Source organism: Bubalus bubalis, chromosome 3 (genome assembly GCF_019923935.1).
Source record: "Bubalus bubalis isolate 160015118507 breed Murrah chromosome 3, NDDB_SH_1, whole genome shotgun sequence".
Taxonomy (NCBI): domain Eukaryota; kingdom Metazoa; phylum Chordata; class Mammalia; order Artiodactyla; family Bovidae; genus Bubalus; species Bubalus bubalis.
In genome coordinates, this window is record NC_059159.1 from 139895153 (window position 1) to 139917545 (window position 22393).

Here is a 22393-nt window from a genome sequence, read left to right on the forward strand (position 1 = left end):
ATCAGAGTCTTTTCCAATGAGTCAACTCTTTGCATGAGGTGGCCAAAGTACTGGAGTTTCAGCTTTAGCATCATTCCTTCCAAAGAAATCCCAGGGCTGATCTCCTTCAGAATGGACTGGTTGGATCTCCTTGCAGGCCAAGGGACTCTCAAGAGTCTTCTCCAACACCGCAGTTCAAAAGCACCCATTCTTCGGTGCTCAGCCTTCTTCACAGTCCAACTCTCACATCCACACATGACCACAGGAAAAACCATAGCCTTGACTAGACAGACCTTTGTTGGCAAAGTAATGTCTCTGCTTTTGAATATGCTATCTAGTCATAACTTTTCTTCCAAGGAGTAAGCGTCTTTTAATTTCATGGCTGCAGTCACCATCTGCAGTGATTTTGGAGCCCAAAAAAATAAAGTCTGACACTGTTTCCACTGTTTCCCCATCTATTTCCCATGAAGTGATGGGACCAGATGCCATGATCTTCCAGAACAACCATAATACGTGTCTTTCCCACCAAACTCCATCTCAGTCTTCTCCCTAGGGATCCTGACCTGTGGCATATCCTAAGGTCCATTTGTTGTCCAGGTCAGATGCATCCACACAGGGAGATCAGACTCAAGGCAGTGAGCTACACAATGACCACCAAATGCCTGACAGAGTTCTTAGACACAGGACACAGTGCTGAGCCCTGCGCTCAGGGCACACCTGGCAGATGACAGTGCTTTCATTCTGTTCCAGTGTCTACTTAAGTGAAAATAGATGTTCCCATTTGCCATCCATCTTTGATCATGACTTACTGCACTCTCCTTGGAGAAGGGAGTCACATGCCACCTCTCCCAGGAGGAGTCCTTTGGGCTTCCCTCTGACCTCCTCTTTTGCTCCCAGTGTTTGCTTCTCATGGCCTTTATCACCCATTCCACAAACACCTCTGGACTATACACCATGTGCCTGGTACTGTGCCCAGTGCCAGCAGTGCAGAGGTGGAGACACAGTCCCTGGGTCAAGGAGCTCACCTTCTATACCAGAGATAAGCAAATAAACGTGCAATTAGAGTGTAGTATGGCCTGTGATATGATAGAGGTGGGATGAGGTGTACCTATGAGGGTTGTCCAACCTAGCCTGGGAGGCCAGGCCACAGGGATGTGACAACAATCCACGTGTCAGCAAACACTTCTCAGGAAGGTGAATGCAGAGCCTAGTCTTGGAGGACTGCTAGGTGTTAACCGGGTGTAGTGGTAGTCTATGTATTCTTACAGGTGCTGTAACAGATTACTACAAACTCAGGGGCCTAAACAATGCATTTCTCTCACAGTGTTGAGGGCAGATACCTGAAATTATGTTTTCTTAGTTAAGGTCAAGATGCTTTGGCTCCTTCTGGAGGGTCTAGGGTAGAATTCTTTTCCTTGCCTTGTCTGGATTTTAGAGGCTCCCCATATTCCTTGGCTCAGGCCTCTTCTTCCTTCTTCCAAGCCGGCAGTATAGTATCTTCTCTCCTCTCTCATCTCTGCTTCTATCCTTATAGCTTCTCTCTCTTGTTCCTCTTTGTTGTTGTTCAGTCACTAAGTCGTGTCTGACTCTTTGAGACCCAGTGGACTGCAGCATGCCAGGCTTACCTGTCCTTCACCATCTCCTGGAGTCTGCTCAAACTCATGTCCATTGAGTTGATGATGCCATCCAACCATCTCATCTTCTGTCATCCCCTTCTCCTCCTGCCTTCAATCTTTCCCAGAATCGGGGTCTTTTCCAGTGAGTTGCTCTTCACATCAGGTGACCAAATATTGGAGCTTCAGCTTCAGCGTCAGTCCTTCCATTGAATATTCAGTGTTGATTTCCTTTAAGATTGTTGGATCTCCTTGCAGTCCAAGGGACTCTCAAGAGTCTCCTCCAGCACCACAGTTCAAAAGCATCAATTCTTCAGCACTCAGCCCTCTTTATGGTCCAACACTCACATCCACACATGACTACTGGAAAAACCTCCTGCCTGTCTCTCATAAGGATCCTTATTTGTGATGACATTGAAGTCACTCAGATAACCTAGAGTCATCTCCCCACATCAAGATCCTTAACCTAATCATATTTGTAAAGTCCCCTTTGCCATGTAAGGTAACATATTCAGGGACTAGAATGTGGATACCTTTGGGGCAGGGTATTATTCAACCTCCAACATTGGTGACTCCGGCCAAGTCAGCATACCAGGCAGAGAGATGAACACGGACAGGGCAGGAGGAATGTGGCCAGTGTCATTTGGGCAGCTTCAGGTATTTCATAAGGTGGAAGCATAAGTTTCAAGACAGGCATGTCAAGAGATCAAGCTGGATAAAGGTGCAGGGGAGCCAGTTCTTTCAGTCAGGCACTGTGTCTGGAGGTTGAATTATAATTGTGATTTATCACCCTATTTGTTCATGAGTGTCTGAGGCCCCTATTTAGGTCAACATCTTTTTGATGACGCTGCAGCTCTGGTCAGGGATTGGCATAGGACAGGAGTTCAGCATGCGTGTGGCATCAACAAATGCTTGTTGTGCCCTGTTGTGACACTGTGGTGGCAGGCAGAATGGAATGAACAGAGAACTAGAGGCACCACAGCCCATCTGCATGCTCTTGGACATGGTTTTTGTGGCAGCATGACTGGCCCTCATAAGCTCACTTGCACAGACATTTCCTGAGCCAGCAGTGAGTGGGGAACAAGCTGGGGAAGTCTTTTTGGAGAGCTTACGTAATAAAGACTGGAGATGTCTTCATTGTTGAAGCTGGAAGATGGGTACCTGAGGGTTTATTATGTTCTTCTCTCGAGCAAATATTTTCATAATATAAAGCTTTACAAAGTTTATATGAGTAGGGGTGAGGTGCACAGGGCAGTCTAGAAAGTACAAGTGAAAGTGAAAGTGAAAGTTGCTCAGTCATGTCCGACTCTTTGCGACCCCATAGACTGTATAGTCCCTGGAATTCTCCAGGCCAGAATACTGGAGTGGGTAGCCTCTCCCTTCTCCAGGGAATCTTCCCAACCCAGGGATTGAACCCAGGTCTCCTGCATTGCAGGTGGATTCTTTACCAGCTGAGCCACAAGGGAAGCCCAGGAATACTGGAGTAGGTAGCCTATTCCTTCTCCAGGGGATCTTCCTGACCCAGGAATCGAACTGGGGTCTCCTGCATTGCAGGCGGATTTTCTACCGACTGAGCAATGAGGAAGCCCAAATGGCCCCCAAATGGGAGAGGTAATGATTGGGACCAGACCATGGTTAAAAACGATGGTGATAAAAATCTTAACAGCTGTACCTCACACTGCTCAGAATGGCCATCATCAGAAAGTCTGCAAATAATGCATGCTGGAGAGCATGTGGCAAAAAGGGAGCCTTCCTACATTGTTGGTCAGAATGTAAGTCGGTATAGCCATTATAGAGAACAGTATGGAAGTTTCTTAAAAAACTAAAAATAGAGTTGCCGTATGATCCAGCAATCCCACTCATGACATATATCCAGAAAAGATGAAAACTTTAATTCAAAAAGATATTTGAAGCTTAATGTTTATACCTGCACTATTCATAATAGCCAAGACATAACAGTCAAGAAAACAGCCTAAATGCCTATCAACAGATGAATGAATAAAGAAAAAGTGGTACATATATACAATGGAATATTAATCAGCCATAAAAAAGAACAAAATAATGCCATCTGCAGCAACATGGATGGACCTAAAAATTATTATACCATCATACAGAGAAAGACAAATATTTGTGGAATCTAAAAAATGATACAAAGGAACTTATTTATAAAACAGAAATAGACTCACAGACATAGAAAACAAACTTATGTTTACCAAAGAGGAAAGAAGGAGGGATGGATAAACTGGGAATCTGGGTTTAAGAGATATACACTACTATTTAATATATATAAAATAAACAAGGACCTACTATATAGCACAAGGAAATATATTCAACATCCTGTAAAAAGAAAAGTTCATGTCAGTCGCTTAATGGAGAACACCTATGCAAATGCTTCGTAAACTGTAAAACTTTGCATATCCATAAGGAGCTTTTCCTCAGTTCTTCATACAAACATTTTTTTCCTCAGGAATTAGGCCATTTGTTTTCAATTTTTTGATACCTGAGTGTGTGATACATGGGATGAATGTCCTTCCCATCCAGGAACCTCAAGCCCCCTAGAATAATTACTTCTTGACAGCTTCCCTCTCACACCCTCAGTCTAAGCTGTGTTGGTTTCTCTTCTCTGCCCCTGGTCCTCAGACGCTGAAGGATGCCAGCGACAATGCACGCAAGGACTTCCACCGCGAGGCCGAGCTGCTGACCAACCTCCAGCACGAGCACATTGTCAAGTTCTATGGCGTCTGCGTGGAGGGCGACCCACTCATAATGGTCTTCGAGTACATGAAGCACGGGGACCTCAACAAATTCCTCAGGTATGGGAGGTGCCGGGAGCCAGGTGGGAGGTAGGCTCCATATGAGCTGGGGGTGAGGACAGGAAGTTCCCAGGAATGGCCAAGGGGCCCCTGGACCTTTCCCTGGAACCACCTATCCTGGTGACAACACCAATGCCTGCCACAGAAAAGGAGCCCAAGTCCACTGCATTGCTTCTTTTCCTGGACCAACAAATTCTACTAATGTGACACTAACGATTCCATTCCTTCCCACCTGCATTTATTGAGTGTTGGTTTATTAAATGGTACATGACATGTACATCTGAGATGGGCCTTAGGATCTGTAGGAGTTTGCCTGGTGGATAAGGGAAGAGTGTTGTTCTGATAAAGGAAACAACAAGAACTCAGGCTCCCAGGTGTCACAGGAAAAGGCTTGGGCTGGTGAGAGTGATGAGTCTTGGAGACACCCATCAACGTAAAAAACCAGGGCGAGGGGAGGTTTAGACAAGGAAGTAGGAGAAGTCATGGCTGGAAAGATGAACATTTGGACTGTTCTGAGGACAGAAAGCAGAACCAGGAGGTCAGTAGGTCAGAGGATTGAGTGAAAAGAACACCATCAAAAGAGTGAAACATCTAGAAGGAAGGACAGATCTAGGGAAGACTCAGGATTGGGACTCAAGTCAAGTCCCTGAAGTCTGGAAAAGATGGCCAGCTTCATCTGGGGGTTGTGTGGTCAGGGAGAAACTGGAAGGTGGCAAAATGAGGAAAGGGGAAGCATGGTGGATAAAAGGGAGTTGTTGGGTTGCTAAATAGGGTTGTCACTTGGATTTCCAGCACTGGCCAAACTGGGTCTTGTTTCAGTGGCAGGTTCTCAAGCAGGTCCCTTCCTTGGGGCGATGGGTGCAGGGGCCTGGGAGGGGCTGCAAGATATAGCAAGTGAGAGACACCTCACAAAGTGAAAGGCATTGCAGAGCAGTGTCTTAATGTCGTTAGTGAGGGGACACTTATGATCCAGGCAGGATGCTGCGCTGGAGTTGAATCTCAGCTCTGGCATGTATTAGCTGAATGACCTTGGGCAAGTCTCTTAGCTGTTCTGATGGCACTACTGAGCCAGCAGGGTAAGCATGAGGCTGAATTAGAATGAATAGAAAGCTCGTGGCAGAGAAGCCAGTAGGATGTTTTCAACAAGCAGAAGCTTGATCCTGCTACTAGTGATTTCTACTCATACACCAACTACCTCAGTGAGGGAAACTGAAGGGAGCTGGGTTTGATGTGGGAGATAGAGGATGGTTGTGGTCACCCTACTGGAACCCTTAGTGAGTTTTCTTATCCTGTATCTACCAGGGGAGAGAATAAGTGTGTTGATCCCAATACTCCTTGGTGAAGGAAATCAAGTGATGCTTTTATTTACATTAAGCAGATGTGCAAATGGAAGCCACACATTTAAGATCTTACACAATGGGAAAAGTAAGAAGTCTCAGTGGTGAGGGCTGGAAGACACAGTTCTCCTTCCTGTTCTGCATCTGCTGCTTGGGGCCCTTGGGTGGGTCCCCAACCCACTTTGCCTCAATCACCTCAACCCTCAGGTGGGTCTGAGTTAGATCCCCTCAAAGACACATCTGGCTCTAACATGCTGTTTTCTTTAAAATGTAACTAATCTTTGAAAGATTAGCAGTTGTTAGCTATGATTTCTTGGTAGATAGTTTAACTTAAGAGAAATAAGGAAGATGTTCCTCACTGGCCTCAGTTTTCTCACCTGCAAAGGGGGTATGATAACACCCATCTCATGGACTGGTGTTAGGACTATCCTGATGGCTAATGTTATGTGTTAGAAAAGGCTAACGTATTGTTAGTCGCTCAGTCATGTCTTACTCTTTGCGACTCCATGGACTATAGCCCGCCAGGCTCCTCTGTCCATGTGATTCTCCAGGCAAGAATACTGGAGTGGATAGCCATATCCTTCTCCAGGGGCTCTTCCAGACCCATGGATCAAACCCAGATTTCCTGCATTACAGGCAAGTTCTTTACTGTCTGAGCCATCAGGGAAGCCCATTGTGATGGCAGGTAATCAATAGATGTTGCACCCATAACCCTTCTTCTCTGACACATTTTCCTCTTCATTTTGGTTTAGGGGGTCCATAATCCTGGGAAAGTTACACCTTTTGCATTACTGCAGCACTTAGACTACTCTGTCTTCCTCTAGTTTCTACAGGCACTAGAGAGAGATTTCCAATAAAATCAGTACCAGTAGCTTCATGCAGCCACTGGAAAGTTCAGGAAATGTATAATTTAAGGAATAAGTTAATTGCTGACAGAAAGTGAAATGGGGAGAGGGTACTACTGTGTTTAGAAATGGCATCCCATGGCTTGTACAGTCTGGATCATTTTGACCGTCTCTAGCCTCATGAATTGTAGAAGGCAATGGCACCCCACTCCAGTACTCTTGCCTAGAAAATCCCATGGATGGAGGAGCCCGGTAGGCTGCAGTCCATGGGGTCGCTAGAGTTGGACATGACTGAGCGACTTCACTTTCACTTTTCACTTTCATGCATTGGAGAAGGAAATGGCAACCCATTCCAGTGTTCTTGCCTGGAGAATCCCAGGGACGGGAAGCCTGGTGGGCTGCCGTCTATGGGGTCGCACAGAGTCAGACACGACTAAAGCAACGTAGCAGCAGCAGCAGCAGCCTCATGAATACACATACACAGGTGGTAGGATAGAGGACAGTGGGAGCTTGTACACAGTTTGACTCATCCAATGTGAAAGGAAGAAGAGAAGCTGCATTTAATTGAGGTCTAGCTGCTTATAGGAGAACTAATTCCCTTCTATTCCCATGTTCTAGGCTATGTCCCTATTTTAAAATGGTGCTTTCCCCAAACTGTAGAATAATAAATTCAAATGTACTCACCTGGACTCAAGTAAATGCCTCTGTGAGCTCAGACTGTGCACATGTGTGTGTGTGCATGCGTGTGTGTGTGTGTTGATTCCTTCACTCTCAGCTCCATTCCCTAGTTCTCCTCCATGCTTTCCAGAGGAGCAGGCACCTGATTCTCCCTTGGCAGCTTGTACAGGGCAGGGAGTTGTTGAAAATCTCCCTTGCTCAATTTCAGAACCTGCTGAATTCTGGGAGCAAAAGGTTTTCTATGCCAAGAATCAGGTTCTCAGGTGCAAGGATGTGCTGTGAACTACAGTCTGTCCTCTTCTTCTGGGAGGGAACCATGTCCTTATGCTGCCATGAATTGTGTCCTCAAGTATCATGGGAAGTTCTCTGTGAAGCAGATGTCTACAGTTATCCTCCCACCCCTTTTATTCATCCCAAAGCCATTGAGACCAACAGGAACAGGCCTTATGTTAGGTTGGCTGGGAGATGAGGAGTCAAGCATGGTCCTTGCTTTCAAGGAGATTACAATTTTTCCTCTTAGCATTCTTGTGAATTACCTTCCAATGAAGGGAATATAGAAAAGGGCCCTTTTTTCAAGTGATAACAGCTGTTTATTGGGAGTTTCCTGGCAGTCCAGTGGTTAGGGTAAGGGAATTTCTTTGCTGGGAGCCAGGTTTAACACCTGGTCAGGGAACTAATATCCCTCAAGCCTCGTGGCAAGGCCAAACAAAACAGCTATTTATTGAGTCTTTCTTAGCATTCTAAATGTTTTAAATATATCAACTTAATAAGCTATTATTACCATTATCCCTGGGGCTTCCTATGTGGAGCTGGGAGTAAAGAATCCACATGCCAATGCAGGAGACCTAACAGATGCATGTTCAACCCCTGGGTGGAGAAGATACCCTGGAGGAGGGCATGGCAACCCACTCCAGCATTCTTGCCTGGAGAATCCCATGGACAGAGGAGCTTGGCGGGCTACAGTCCATGGGGTTGCAAAGAACTAGACACGACTGACGCGACTTAGCACAGCACAAAGCACAGTAACATCCACAGTATACAGTTGAAAAAACAGTCACAGGACTAGTGAATGTCAGAGCTGAGATTCAAACCCACAGCCCCTGGCTGCAAACCCCATTGTCTCAACCACATCAACACTTCCTCTTGAAGGGACCATTAAAAACCAGAAGGGAAGCAGTGTTTTGTAGTGTTCTAGAGTCACAATGGGTTTGGGTAGACCCTGGGAGTTGGTGATGGACAGGGAGGCCTGGCGTGCTGCGGTTCATGAGGTTGCAAAGAGTCGGACATGACTGAGCAACTGAACTGAACTGAAGAGCCACAAGAGTGTGGCTGAGTGCTTCTGCCACCCACACTGGGAGACAACAGGCCAAGGCAGGGAGGGAAGCCTCCCTGGTCAGAATCCTGACCCTGCTACCTGCTCCCCAAGCCCAGGGGGTCTCTCCCCTCTTGAGGCATGTTCTCCTGAGAGAGGTGAAATATGTTGTTATTTCCAAGAGCTGCGGGGTACCCTGTGGAGTGAAGCAGAGAGGTGGTGTTACTTTTGCTTGCGCTCCTCTTGAGAACTTATTTAAAAGCCTTGCCTGCCCTCTTTTTACACCAGAACTTTCTACTCAAGATACCCAGAACTGAGCAGGAGAAATGTTTGGTTAACAATGCAGGAGGCTGCCCCACCCCCCAGGGGAGGGGGTACAGGGCAGGGGGGCCCTGGAGAGCCCCTGCTTTCCAGTGCTGTGGAGCAGACTGCTGCAGGATGGGGGTTTTACACACACAGAGGTGGCCTTTGGCACTGGCCTCTAACTTTTTCTCTTTCCTAAAGTCTCTGCCGCAGAAAGATTCTTAGAGGAGTCTGGATTTCTGGGGCTGAAATAATGCTGTGTCCCCTCTTCTATCACGTGTGCATGTGTATTCATGAGGTTGTGTGCAGGTGAGCCAAATTGCTTCAGTCGTTTCCAACTCTCTGCTATCCTATGGACCATAGCCCACCACGCTCCTCTCTCCATGGGATTCTCCATTCAAGAATAGTGCAGTGGGTTGCCATGCCCTCCTCCAGGGGATCTTCCCTTCCCAGGGATTGAACCCACATATCTTAGGTCTCCTGCATTGGCAGGTGGATTATTTACCACCAGCACCACTTAGGAAGCCCATTCATGAGGTTATAGAGGGTCAAAATGATCCAGACTGTACAAGCCATGTGATGTCATTTCTAAACACAGCAGTACGCTTTCCCCCTTCCACTTTCTCTCAGCAATTGACTCATTCCTTAAACTGTACAGTTCCTGAAACTTCCAGTGGCTCCATGAAGTTCCCAGTGCTAATTTTGTGGAAAGCTCTGTCCAGTGCTTGTAGAAACTGGAGGACAAATCAATCCGGGTGCTGCCATAATGCAGAAGGTGTAACTCCCAGGATTACGGATCCATCAACCAAAATAAAGAGGAAAATGTGTCAGAGAAGAAAGTCTGTGGGGACAACATCTACTCCAGTATTCTTGCCTGGAGAATCCCACGGACAGAGGAGCCTGGAGGGCTGTGGCCCATAGGGTAGCAGAGAGTTGGAAATGACTGAAGCAACTTGACATGCCTGCATGCAACCTCAATACACAGGCACACGTGATAGGAGGGGGCAGTCAGTCAGTTCAGTCGCTCAGTCATGTCCGACTCTTTGCGACCCCATGGGCTGCAGCACGCCAGGCTTCCCTGTCCATCACCAACTCCCAGGGCCTAGTCAAATGCATGTCCATCGCATCGGTGAGAGGGTACACAGCCTCATTTCAGCCACAGATTACCTGTCGTCACAGTCGTTCACTCTTTGAACTGAAATCTGTGATGATTTCACCCTGGCTTACATTCTCGGGGTGTTTCAGGATTTCTCATAATTTATGTGCATCTCTAGATCCCTTTCCTGGTGTTTCCTATGATGAGTGAAAATACTGTCACTTTCCCCTGCCCCTTTAGTGCTGGAAGGATTGGGCTTGAGTAACCTTTAGTGAGGGGAGGGGGCCAGTTCTGAGAGCCTCGTCACAGGCCAACCACAAAAAGAAATGCACAGGGGATAATGCATGTTTTCGTATCACCATCCATTTCTTTTTTTAAGGAAAACTTTGTTTCAAAGCCTTTCCCTCTGGCTTTTAAGTGAAAATCCACAAGGCACCATACAAGTGGTGTCTAAAGCCTCTTCTGTCAATGTAATTGTACTAGGAAGGTACAGTCAGTCTCCCCACCTCACAGAATGAGGAAGCAGGCCCAGAGACGTCTGCACCCACTGAGGTCAAAACTAGCATGTTAGAAGGAGATCAAATTCATTTCTGATAACCTAGAACCTTGGCCACTGTACTGTAAGACTTCTTACTCCAGAAGAAGAGAGTCTGAGCAGAAAGAAGCCAAGGCTTTTCCTGTATTCTCCTCGGTGTGACCATTGGCAGTCAGGGCTGGAGTTTGAATGGAGGTGGAATAAATGTGTTAGAATTTGCCTTATACAAAAACAGGAAAAGTTATATCCAGATGTTTTCAGATAAAAGGAACCTAAGTGACAGCCCCAGTGGCTCAGTCAGTAAAGAATCCACCTGCAATGGAGGAGATCCAGGTTTGATCCCTGGATCAAGAAGATCCCTTGGAGAAGCAAATGGCTACCCCACTCGAGTATTCTTGCCTAGGAAATCCCATGGACAGAGGAGCCTGGCAGGCTATGGTCCATTGGGTCACAAGAGTCAGACACAACTTAGCAACTACAGCCAAATCAAATGATAACCCAACATAATAGACCTTTGGATTTTTGACTGATGAGAAACTTACAGATTGGGCATCATTGACTCAATGACATGAGTTTGAGCAAACTTCAGGAGATAGTGAAGGACAGGGAAGCCTGGTGTGCTGCAATCCATGGGATCACAAAGAGTCAGACACAACTGAACAACTGAAGAGCAACAACAACAAACTGGACTTGCTAAAAGACTTTCCCAGGCCGTAGGGCTGGACACAGCCAAAACTGGGAAATTCCCCAGCTCCTTGTCCAGTGCTTATTCTCTGAAAATGTAAGAACAAAATGTCTGGTGACAGTGTGTTTTGGGAGCCACTGTGGCTGAAGCCGTGGTGGGAGGGGCTGTGGGGCTAGCCGGTAGGAGGAGGAGTAAAACAAGTCGTATGTTCTTGGGTAATTCTGGCTGTTATTTTCAAATAGTGATACAGCTCTGGAATGCTGTGATGGGGTCACCCACTTTAAAATTTGTTTAGAATCTTCTATGTTTATTTGAAGTGCTTCCAACTGTCCTGAAAGATCTTCTCCCTTGTTTGCCTTTGGGAGGGAGAAGCCCTTAGACTGTCCTGGCAGGTCCAGCAGCAAAAACAGTCTTTCCTTCTGGCCCGGCAGCGCCCCCTCAGTCCATCAGGGCAGTGACTCCAGTCTTAGCTCACCAGGCAGGATTCCAAGTTGGGGAATGTGGGGTGGAGGTAAGGGGTTAACAGTGGCATCCTAAGACTGAGACCCTCCCTTCCCTGAAGCACATGCCACTGTTCAGATGCCTTAAGTTGCCACACAGCTGGGAAAAAACTGGATAAGACAGAATATAAAGAAGATATACAACTGCACCATACTTCACCACTCCCCACACATAGTATGAGGAATAAAAGTTGCCCCAGTGAGAGACTAAATGTATTGTGATTCAAAAAGCTGCCTTCTGTGATGGCCAGTGCAGATGGAGCTGAAGATCAGGGATGGGACTGAGCTGAAGGAGATGGCATTTGTCCCTGGGAATGAATGCCTGGGATGAGGATGCCCAGTTATTTTGCCAAGCTGGGCTTGAGGATGACAAGAGTAGCTTGAAACCATGTTGACCCATGGAATGGGTGAAGTGGGGGAGATTAGAATTGCACTCTGGAGGGACCAGCCTGAGTGAGGACCCTCTGCTGCAGGACGTGGCTGAGAGGGGGAGAGTTGGGGCTCCAGCTGGGATGCAATGACTCCTGACTCCAGGAGAGTGAAACTCTCCTCCAGTGTTTTATTTTAATTTGCATATTTTTTGTTCACTTGTTTTTTGCTTCAGCCACCCACTGCTTTCTAGGGTTTGGAATCTAGCCAGTGCCTGACCCTAGCATAGTTCCAGAGCCCTAAAAGGTGAACCTGTCTGTATGTTGAGGGAGCACTGTTCAGGCCCATGGGGTCCTGGAAATGTTAGACTTTCTGGGAAATGAAGCCTGGGTACTCTGGAGGCTTTGGGGGAAAAACTATGGATGGATTGTCCTTGCCTCCTATTTTTGCTAAGGCAAGCAGTATCCTCCCACACCAGCAGCTGATGAGGGGCACAGGACCCCTCAAGGCAAAGAGCCGAGGCTCCATGAGGCCTTTCGTGTCCTCTCCAGGGCGCATGGACCGGATGCAGTGCTGATGGCCGAGGGCAACCCACCAACGGAGCTGACGCAGTCGCAGATGCTGCACATTGCCCAGCAGATCGCTGCAGGCATGGTCTACCTGGCATCGCAGCACTTCGTGCACCGAGACCTAGCCACCCGGAACTGCCTGGTGGGCGAGAACCTCCTGGTGAAGATCGGGGACTTCGGCATGTCCCGGGACGTGTACAGCACCGACTACTACAGGGTGAGTGGCTGTACCCGTGAGGAGGCCCAGGGCCCTCCTTCCCTGGGGACCTCTTGCTGTATTCATGTGCTTGGGCTGCCACAACAGAATACTGCAGGCTCAGTGGCTTGCACAACAGAAGATGATTTTCACACAGTGCTGGGGGCTGGAAGTCCAAGCTCAAGGTGACAGTAGGGTTGTTTTCTTTTAAGGCTCCTCTTCTTGTGCCTTCTTGCTGTGTATGGCCTCACATGGTCTTTTCTTTGTGCACATACATCCCTGGGGTCTCTCTCTGTGTCTAAATTTCTTCTTATAAGAATGCCAGTCAGACTGGTTTACAGCCCGCCCTAATGGCCTCATTTTAGCTTAATCACCTCTTTAAAGGCCCATCTCTGAATACAACTGTATTGTGGGATACTAGGGGCTAAGGCTTCTACATGTAAATCTGGGGAGGACATAATTCAGCCTGCAACACCATCCTGTCCTTTCCATGGTTCTCTAGATATTGTCAAGAGAAAGATTTCAACATGAGAGTTGTGCGAGGGGAAGCCTGAGGACTTTAGGAGGCCACAAAGTTAAAGGATTTAGAGATTTGGTTTTTATTCTGTGAAATTATGCCTGGAGCCTTTTGTTTGAAGTTTGACTTGAGGTGAATTTATTCACATAAATGAAGGTACACTAAGGTGTTGGAGGTTCCCACTGAGAACCATCTTGGTTGGTGGCCATCATGGTAAGAGGTTCCACCCTTTAACATGCTAATGGCTAGAATTGTATTCAATGATGCAAATCCACTGATTACGTGGAGTTGGCCCCCTTGGAGAATTAGATTTGTTAACTGAGATCTCAGAACTCGGGTATGAAAGAAAAGGGTCATTTCTGGAAACTGGGAAGTTGTGATATTGAAAGTGAAGATTTGGGGTCATGTTCTACCATCTTAAATCCCCATCCCCCATTTTTTTTCTTGTTGTCATGCTTGATTTTTAAGGGCAGAGGGATGTAGGTAGAAAAAGAAATAAGTGTTCCAGAAATATATCACCTAAAAAGATAAAACCTATAACTGAACTAACTTTTGTACTAGATTGGGCCTGGTGAACAACATGCCTGTCCTTGCCTTTGCTCTTCCCATCATGACTTATCTTTGAGGAAGAACCTTCTCCTTTTGTCTCCTGTACTCCTCCTTGCAGCCTCCCTCACCTTAGTGTCTGCCTTTTAGCTGAGCTGACTTTGCTACAATTAGTCTAAGACAATGAACCCATTGCTTAGCTGCATATTCTTCTGTAGATTGTTTTGTGGGGTTTTTTCTTTTGTCATTTTGATAAGCATTGTGATAAGCATTTTGATAAGCACCTGTTCTAAGTCTAATGATGACTAGTTTGGTCTAGAAAGCTAAAACATGGCAGGAGGTTACATGCCAATGGATGTGTGTTCTCTGTTAGCTCTGCTTCCTTGGTAGGAAGTGGAGAGATGGGGGCATTTCCCTGTCCAAGGAGACAAACGAACACATGGGTTCTTCCTTAAAAACAATCTTTACTGATCTTAATGAGCATCCAGGGAAGAAACATGTGGCCCTGGCAATGGCTCTCCCTTTCACAGTAAGTTAATAAAGGTTTCAGAGTGGCCTGGCACAAAATAAGTGCTCAGTAAATATTTTCAACTTTATCATTATCCAAATCAATAAAGCTATGCTTCATTCTCAAAGCTGTGACTGAATGAGGTGGAACTCAGTGACTTTTTATACATTCTCTGGAAAAGTAATTCTGAAGAAAAAGACTGAAAACCTTAACAATATGAAGATAAATTACCCAATTATAAAATAGGTGAAATATTTTTAAGTTTGTCTTGGTGCCCCCAAAGAAAATATACAAATGGCCAATAAGTACATAAAATGATGCTCAACATCATCAGTCATTAGGGAAATGTAACTCAAAACCACAATGAGGTACCGCTTCACATCCACTGGGCAAAACAGACAATAAGAAGTGTTAACAGGGATGCGAAGAAATTGGAACCCTCATAAATTGCTGGTGGGAACCTAAATTGGTGCAGTTGCTTTAAAAATAGTTTGGCAGTTCCTCAAAATGTACAACAGAGAATCATCATGTAACTCAGAAATTCTACTCCTTGGTATATACCCAAGAGAATTAAAACCATATGTACACATACACACACACACACACACACACAGGTACACAAATGAAATAGCAGCATTATTCATAATAGCTCGAAAGTGGAAACAGTTTAAGGGTCCCTCAAATAGTAAACAGATAAACAAAATGTGATCATCCGTGTGATGGACTATTATTCATTAATTAAAAGGAATGATGTACTGATTCATGCTACAATGTGAACCTTGAAAACATTATTATGGTTAAGTGAAGGAAACCAAGCACAAAAGGTCACATACTACATGATTCCATTTATACGGAATATCCAGAATAGGCAAATCCACAAAGCAGGAGGTAGATTAGTGGTTGCCAGAAGCTGGGGGACAATGGAGAATGAGAAGTGACTGGTTCTGGATATGGAGTTTCTTTTTGGAGTGATGAAAATGTTCTATAATTGTGTAGTGTGATGGTTGTTTAGTATGTGTATAAATATAATAAAAATCAGTGAACATGTACTTTAAAAGGATAAATATTATGGTATAAGAATTAAATATTGATTTAAAAAGCCTTAAAACTAGCAAAGCAATGACCATCATTATAGACATGAGAATTTAGCCTTGGTCATTTATGCATTTTAAAACACTGTCATTTGTCATCTACTGTATATTCTGATTCTGTTAAAAAGAAAATCCTCCACTTAGTGACATTTTCTTGAAATATTTCCTGCTGAATAGATTGGAGGAAATAATGATTCCCAGTTTCTTTATTTGTTAGATGTTCTTCACAGAACTATCCTAGTCATTAAGAAATGTGCTTCAGGTGCCACATTGATTTAATCCCCTCGCCATGGTCCCTACTCAGTTGCAGCTTCAAGGTTTATATGCTCACTTTGTTGTTTGTTGTTCCCTTTGAGGATGAGGAGAAAGAACCAGCCTTACCTTGACCTCTGTGACAGGTGAGCCTGGTGGGATTTGGTACAAAGTGGATGATGAGCATAAGAACTGGCCGATTTAGTAGCAGCTTAGAAAAAATAAGAAATTATGAATTTCATTTTGCTGTCTCTAAAATTTTCAAATGGTAATCTACTTTTTGGTTCCATGAAAGTATTTATTGTCATAGAACTCATTTGTAGAATATCTTTGCTTATTCAAATATCAAAAGCCTATCCATGGAGTTCATTCTCTTGAGTTTGTCCAATGGACAAGTAGAAGCCATTGCTCTGTTTCTACATGTGAATTCAGCGTGACTTTGTGTGGCTACCTCCCGGGACACTTTTGCTTTCATGTAAGTTACCCACCTGTTGGATCATCCATAAGCTTAGTGTTAAGCCCATCCCCATCATGGTTTCTCTTCATATTTTCTGCCATGGAAGCTGGGGAATCTGTTCTCCTTACAGCTCATTTGTGGGCACATTTTTGTAATTATTTTGTCCTTAATTTCTTCAAAAGCCTTCACACTCCAAGGTGGGGAACTGCTGTGGCTGATGTGGGCTATCATCATCACCACTGTTAATATCCTTCCTGCACAGTAGTGGATGAGGACTTTTGTCTTCACCAAGGGTATCTTCCATGGAAAGATGTTGTTTGGGCATGGAGTCAACTGGATTAAGGAGTTACATGTTCTTTATCTTTAAGCAGGAACCAATTCCACTGGCAGCCTGAGCTTTCTGCTCATGGTGGCTTGTGAGCTGCCTTGTGGGGTGGCCCCAGCTCTGTGTGATCCATGGCAGGAGGGGCGGGTGGCAGCTGTTCCTCCATCATGGGGGAGCTGGCAGCACCAGGAAACGGCTGCCTCAAAGCTTCCACCCTGTTGCAGCTGAGCTAATTATATCTTCCTAAAGAAGGAAGAAATCGGAACACTACATTTGCATTGAAACCAGCCTGATATGGCAGGTCCAAAATTACTCTAGCATTTATGTTCTCTGAATTGTTTTAATTAGCAGCTCTGCAGTACCAGTCTTTCATTTCGTTTTTATTCCTTCCCTCCACTGGCAAAGCCTGACATTTAGGAAACATCTGAACCAGATTTCTGTCACATTCTGCCTGTCAGAGACCTAGGATCTCAGTCTACTTGATCATTACTATGCCTCAGTGGATCCACTGAATTTTTTTAAATGTGTGCTTTGGTATTTTCCATGATTTGGTTTCAACATGCCTTTAAAATGAATGGTGACCATTGGTGAGTACAGAGCCCCAGAGATCTGAAATCCTCACTTTTAAGTCTTATACAACACTTTGAATTTTAGTTTTATGGTGGTGGGGGTAAGCAATCTTATCCTTTAATTCATCTTTCACTTAAGAAAAAACAGGGAAACAGAATTAGAAAGCTCATTAATAGTGGACATTTAAAGAAGCAAGTGAATCTAACTTGGTTAAAGGCCATGGTGAGAATCCTAAAGTGTTAAAATGATATAAACAAGTCCGGAAATCATCTGCAAGTGCTTAATACAGTTTATCAACAGCAGAGAGAAAGGAAGACAAGTTTTGTTAAAATAAGCTGATATAACAAGTAGCAAAAAGAACTGTTTTGAACTTTAGGTACTTTGTCCCTTACTCTGCCTACCCCGGAGGAAAAAGTGTGATAAACTGGAAAATAAAGTCCTGAACCATAGAGGAGAGAAGGCTTAGGTAATTTAAAAACTGGACAAGCACATGAGAAATAACCTAGGGTTAATTTTTATACTTTGGTATTGGAAAAAAAAAGTGTTTATTTTTTTAAGGAATATTTGCTTGTAATGTGAGCATTTCTAAGTAGATAGGCAGGTAGATGATAAATAGGTAGATAGATGAGTAGATAGATTGTTGAGTAGATAGGTAGATCTTAACTCATTCCACAGATGTTTTTACTGTGCTGTGTAAAATGCTCAGGTCATCCCCGCTATGAGGAGCAACACTGTGTCTACCTGGTGATAACTGCTGATTCCTAAGAGATAACCAGTTCCACCACCTCCCTGACTTCCTCCATGCAGAACAATGGCTGACAAATCTGTGATCCCTCAATCAGATCAGATCAGTTGCTCAGTCGTGTCCGACTCTTTGCGACCCCATGAATCGCAGCACGCCAGGCCTCCCTGTCCATCACCAACTCCCGGAGTTCACTCAGACTCACGTCCATCGAGTCAGTGATGCCATCCAGCCATCTCATCCTCTGTCGTCCCCTTCTCCTCCTGCCCCCAATCCCTCCCAGCATCAGGGTCTTTTCCAATGAATCAACTCTTCACATGAGGTGGCCAAAGTACTGGAGTTTCAGCTTTAGCATCATTCCTTCCAAAGAAATCCCAGGGCTAATCTCCAATACTTCCTAGAAATAACTGTTACAGCACAGAGTATTTTGCCTCATGGAAATCTGCTCATGTCTTCTCATTGATGTGAGGGCAGAGAGAGGACAAATCTTATGTATCTTTATATCTGTGCAAACTGGCAGAGTGCACGGCACAGACTAGGTATGCTGAATAGGACACATATGAGGAAAAGCCTTGATGAATGTGTCTTTTTAGCTCTATTGATGAAAAGTGAAGATACTCAGACTTGCAGACAGGCCTGGTGCTGGGTCTAGGAGCACTGCCTTCAGGAAGTAAAGCTAGAGATACAGGGACATCTTTATCTCAGACAATTTATTTTCAGTAGAAAGCCCAGAGCTGAAACTTATTTACATTAACACTACAGTGGACAAACTTCCTCTGATATATTTGCCTAGAACCCTTAAAACCAGACAAAACATTCATTTAAAAAGGCAACACTTCTTCCTGAAAGAAGAATGCTCTCTATGTCATTAACTCTCTTTTGCAGATACCATTTCCTTATTTTTCTCCTTAATACATACTCACATGATGACTCTTAACTTTCACACAAACAATTATAGACCTTTCTGGTTAGGTTCTTTTGATTAAAGTGGCCCCAGAAACATAAGAGGTGTTTTATTCTATGAAATCATCTTTAATTTTATGCCTTGAACAACAGTGAGAGAAAAAGCACAGTTCAGAGGAACCTGCCTGTTGGGCAGAAATCAGAACATTGAATTCAGGCTAATTCTATGTTAAAGTAGATTTGCATAAATTGTTTTAAGATTCTAAATTGACTCAATTTGTATTCAAGCCTCCCTAAGAACTTTTCACATATGCTTTGGAGTTGTAACAGGGTGAGTGAGTGTCCATTTATTCATTCATTCAACACACATTAATGAAGCAGCTGCCACATGCTAGATACTGTACTAAATAATCAAGGCAGAGTCTTTAGATGTATGATAATGGCTTCCCTGGTGGCTCGGTAGTAAAGAATCTGCCTGCAATGTAGGAGATGTGAGTTTGATCTCTGGGTTGGGAAGATCCCCCCTGGAGGAGGGCATGGCAACCCGCTCCAGTATTCTTGCCTGGAGAATCCCATGGACAGAGGAGCCTGGTGGACTACAGTCCATATGATCACAAGGAGTTAGACACTACTGAAGTGACTGAGCACACACGGCACCATGTGATGAAGGGGCTTCCCAGTTGGTGCTAGTGATAAAGAATCCACCTGCCAATGCAGGAGACACAAGAGAGTTCCATCCCTGGGTTGGGAAGATCCCCTGGATTAGAAATTGGCAACCCATTTCAGAATTCTTGCCTGGAAAATTCAATGGACGGAGGAGACTTATGGGCTACAGTCCATGGGATTGCACAGAGCTGGACACAACTGAGTAACTGAACACAATGTGATGGATGCTAAAATATCACTAGAAATATGTATAAGGAACCCTAAAAAGAAAGCTACCAGTCTGCTTTAGGAAATAAAAGTCAAGTTCACAAAGACAAGGCATTTGAACTGGTATTTAAGATATGAACCAGAAATTTATCTATCGGCAAGAAGGCTGTGGACGATGAGGGGAGGGGGGAATTCTTGGCATTGGAGGTAGCATAGGAAAAGAAATGGTGCAAAAATACCATAATACATGCCCTGAGAATGAGGCTCCTTTACATACCCTTGAGGCTAAAAAAGTAGGCTATTCACATTATTATCAGACTTCACAGCTGCCTGTTTCCTATGCCAAATTCTTTGAACTTGGTCCTTTTGTCAGTGGGAAGCTACTGAGAGATTTTATGCCAGAAAGTGACATGTCAGATTGCATTAGTTTATGAAAATAGATCTGCCCAACAGATCCCCAGATATCCACTGCTGTATGTATTTGATTGGTCTGGTGCAGTGTCTCTCAAACTAGATCCATTAGCTGATCCATCTCTTTTACCAGTAAAAGAGATCCATGATCACTAAGGTAAGCAATAATTTCCTTGCTACAGAACTCCTTAGAGCCTTTAATCTATTACTGGGACTGTGGTCTTTTCAGAAGGGCTATAGAAAGTGGCCAAAGTCTGCGCAAAAGAGCTGGCCTGGTTCAGAGCCCTGGTTCCATCCATTTACCAACTAGTGGAGTCTGTTAGCAGATGATGGGATAAATCCTCTTGTTTTTTAGTCTTCTGAGTCTCTTATTCTTGAAATCAAGAGCCCTTCCTCTTTGTACACAGAAGAACTACAATACAGAAATTGGTGTTTTCAGCTGAGCTGGGAAGGATGGTAGGCAATAGCCCTTTGATGTGCATGGACCAGAAGGGTTCTGATTTCTCAAGCTACTGAGAAGTATCTTCAGTAGATACTTTCTCCCATTTTTACCCATCTGGAAGCAGTTAGGCTTCAGCTGTCTTTATCTGTCACATTCCATATCTTTGCATCACTGAGACCAGAGCCCCTTAAAAAGGACACTGACAATAAAGACCTAACAACGATATAGAGAAAAGAGCATCCAACTGTGATCCTAAAGACAAAAGTTTAAATATCTGATTTCCCTTTCCTAGCAGTTAGAATGCACTTAGCATTTAGCTACTAGTAATAGGCCAAGCAGATAGGGAGTTGCTTTTTTTCACACTACAAGAAATTTACAGGTGGGCAGTTTTCTAATGGGTTTGGAAGCTTTCCAGTGTCAGAGCAATTTACTGGCACCTGACATTTTCTTGGTCTTTTATTCATGGCTGAAGGATGGTTGCCTCAATTCCAAACACGTCAAAACTGCAATTGGAGTAGAAAGGAGCCAGGATGGCTGCAGGGAAAAAATAATTTCTACCTATATACCTTTCTTTCATCAGGAAGTAACTCTTTCCCAGAACTCTTCTGCAAAGACTCCTTCTTATACCTCGCTGACCACACATGGGCCAAGACCAAGGACTGAACTTACTAGCAGAGATCAGTGGCTTTCTGAAGATCTAGATAAACTGTGATTGTACTACAGGTGAAAAGGAAGCCAAAGTGAGTGGCTTTGAGAAGAGCAAAGAAACCTTTGCATGCTCACCTTAGGTGCCATCATGGCCTCTGTTTCTTTTTTCTCAATGAGCATCTGCCTTTAAAGCCTGCTGAGTAAAATAAATTGAAGTGCCACATATTAACTGCTAAAAAATAAAATTGCAGGCATTTTTCAATAGGAGAGTTTTATTCCTCTGTATATAATGCATCTTTTTCCTCAAGCTGCTTTAAAGATTTTCCCTTGGATTCACTGGGTTTCATTGGGTTTTGTGGGCTTATAATTTTCATCAATTTGAATATTTTGGGCTATTATTTGTTCAAATATTTCTTCTATGCCCTCACTTACTTGCAAGGGACTCCAATTTCACTTTTGTTAAGTCACTTAAAGCTTCCTCGTAGCTCACTGAGCTCTTTTTATACTTTTGGATTCTCTTTTCTTTGTGTATTTCATTTTGGATAATTTCTATTATTTTGTCTTCAACTTCCATAATTTTTTCTTCTGCAGTGTTTTATTTTCCTTCATTCCCATTCATTGTAGTTTTCATATCACTTACTCAAGTTTTCATTCCTACAAGTTCTGTATGGACTTTTTCTTATATCTTTCATTCTAATTAACTCTAATTAACTTTTATAATAAATGTTTATTATAAACATTTTATATTTGAATTTATATTTATACATTAAACTTATATTTAAATGTTTATATTATAAAACTATAATTTTATAATCATGCTTTATAAATGTGTAATAAATGTTTCAGTATGTTTGCCTGTAGTTCTATCATGTATGTCAGTCCTGGATCCATTTTCATTGTTTGATTTTTCTTTTTATCATGGATCATATTTTCCAAGTGCTTTGTATGCCTTATGATTTTAGATTGGATGCCATACATTGTGAATTTTATCTTGCTGTATGCTGGATATTTTGCCTTACTAAAAATATTTTTTAGCTTTGTTCTGAAATGTGGTTATAATGCCTTGAAACTATTTGATCCCTTTGTGTGTTGCTGGTACGATTTATTAGGCATTTTGAAACCATTGCTTCCTTTAGAACTAATAATTCCCCATTGCTGAGGCAAGATCTGCTAGGCACTCTACCTAATTCCCCATGAATCATGAGATTTTCACTCTGCTCCATGGGAACTGGCAGTATTCCTGGTCCTGTGTGAGCAGTGGGCACTGATCCTTTTGGG

At 43.9% G+C, this 22393-nt stretch overlaps 1 protein-coding gene across 4 annotated transcripts in view; it reads left to right on the forward strand.

Annotated features, from left to right (window-relative positions):
* Positions 1 to 22393, forward strand: part of NTRK2 (neurotrophic receptor tyrosine kinase 2) — a 400572-nt gene that overhangs the window by 310952 nt on the left and 67227 nt on the right. For all 4 annotated transcript variants that reach the window (XM_025281959.3, XM_006080618.4, XM_006080619.4 and 1 more), the window contains 2 exons: positions 4233 to 4405; positions 12617 to 12851. In XM_025281959.3, the coding sequence (XP_025137744.1) occupies positions 4233 to 4405; positions 12617 to 12851 (408 nt within the window). The remainder of the gene's footprint in view (positions 1 to 4232; positions 4406 to 12616; positions 12852 to 22393) is intronic.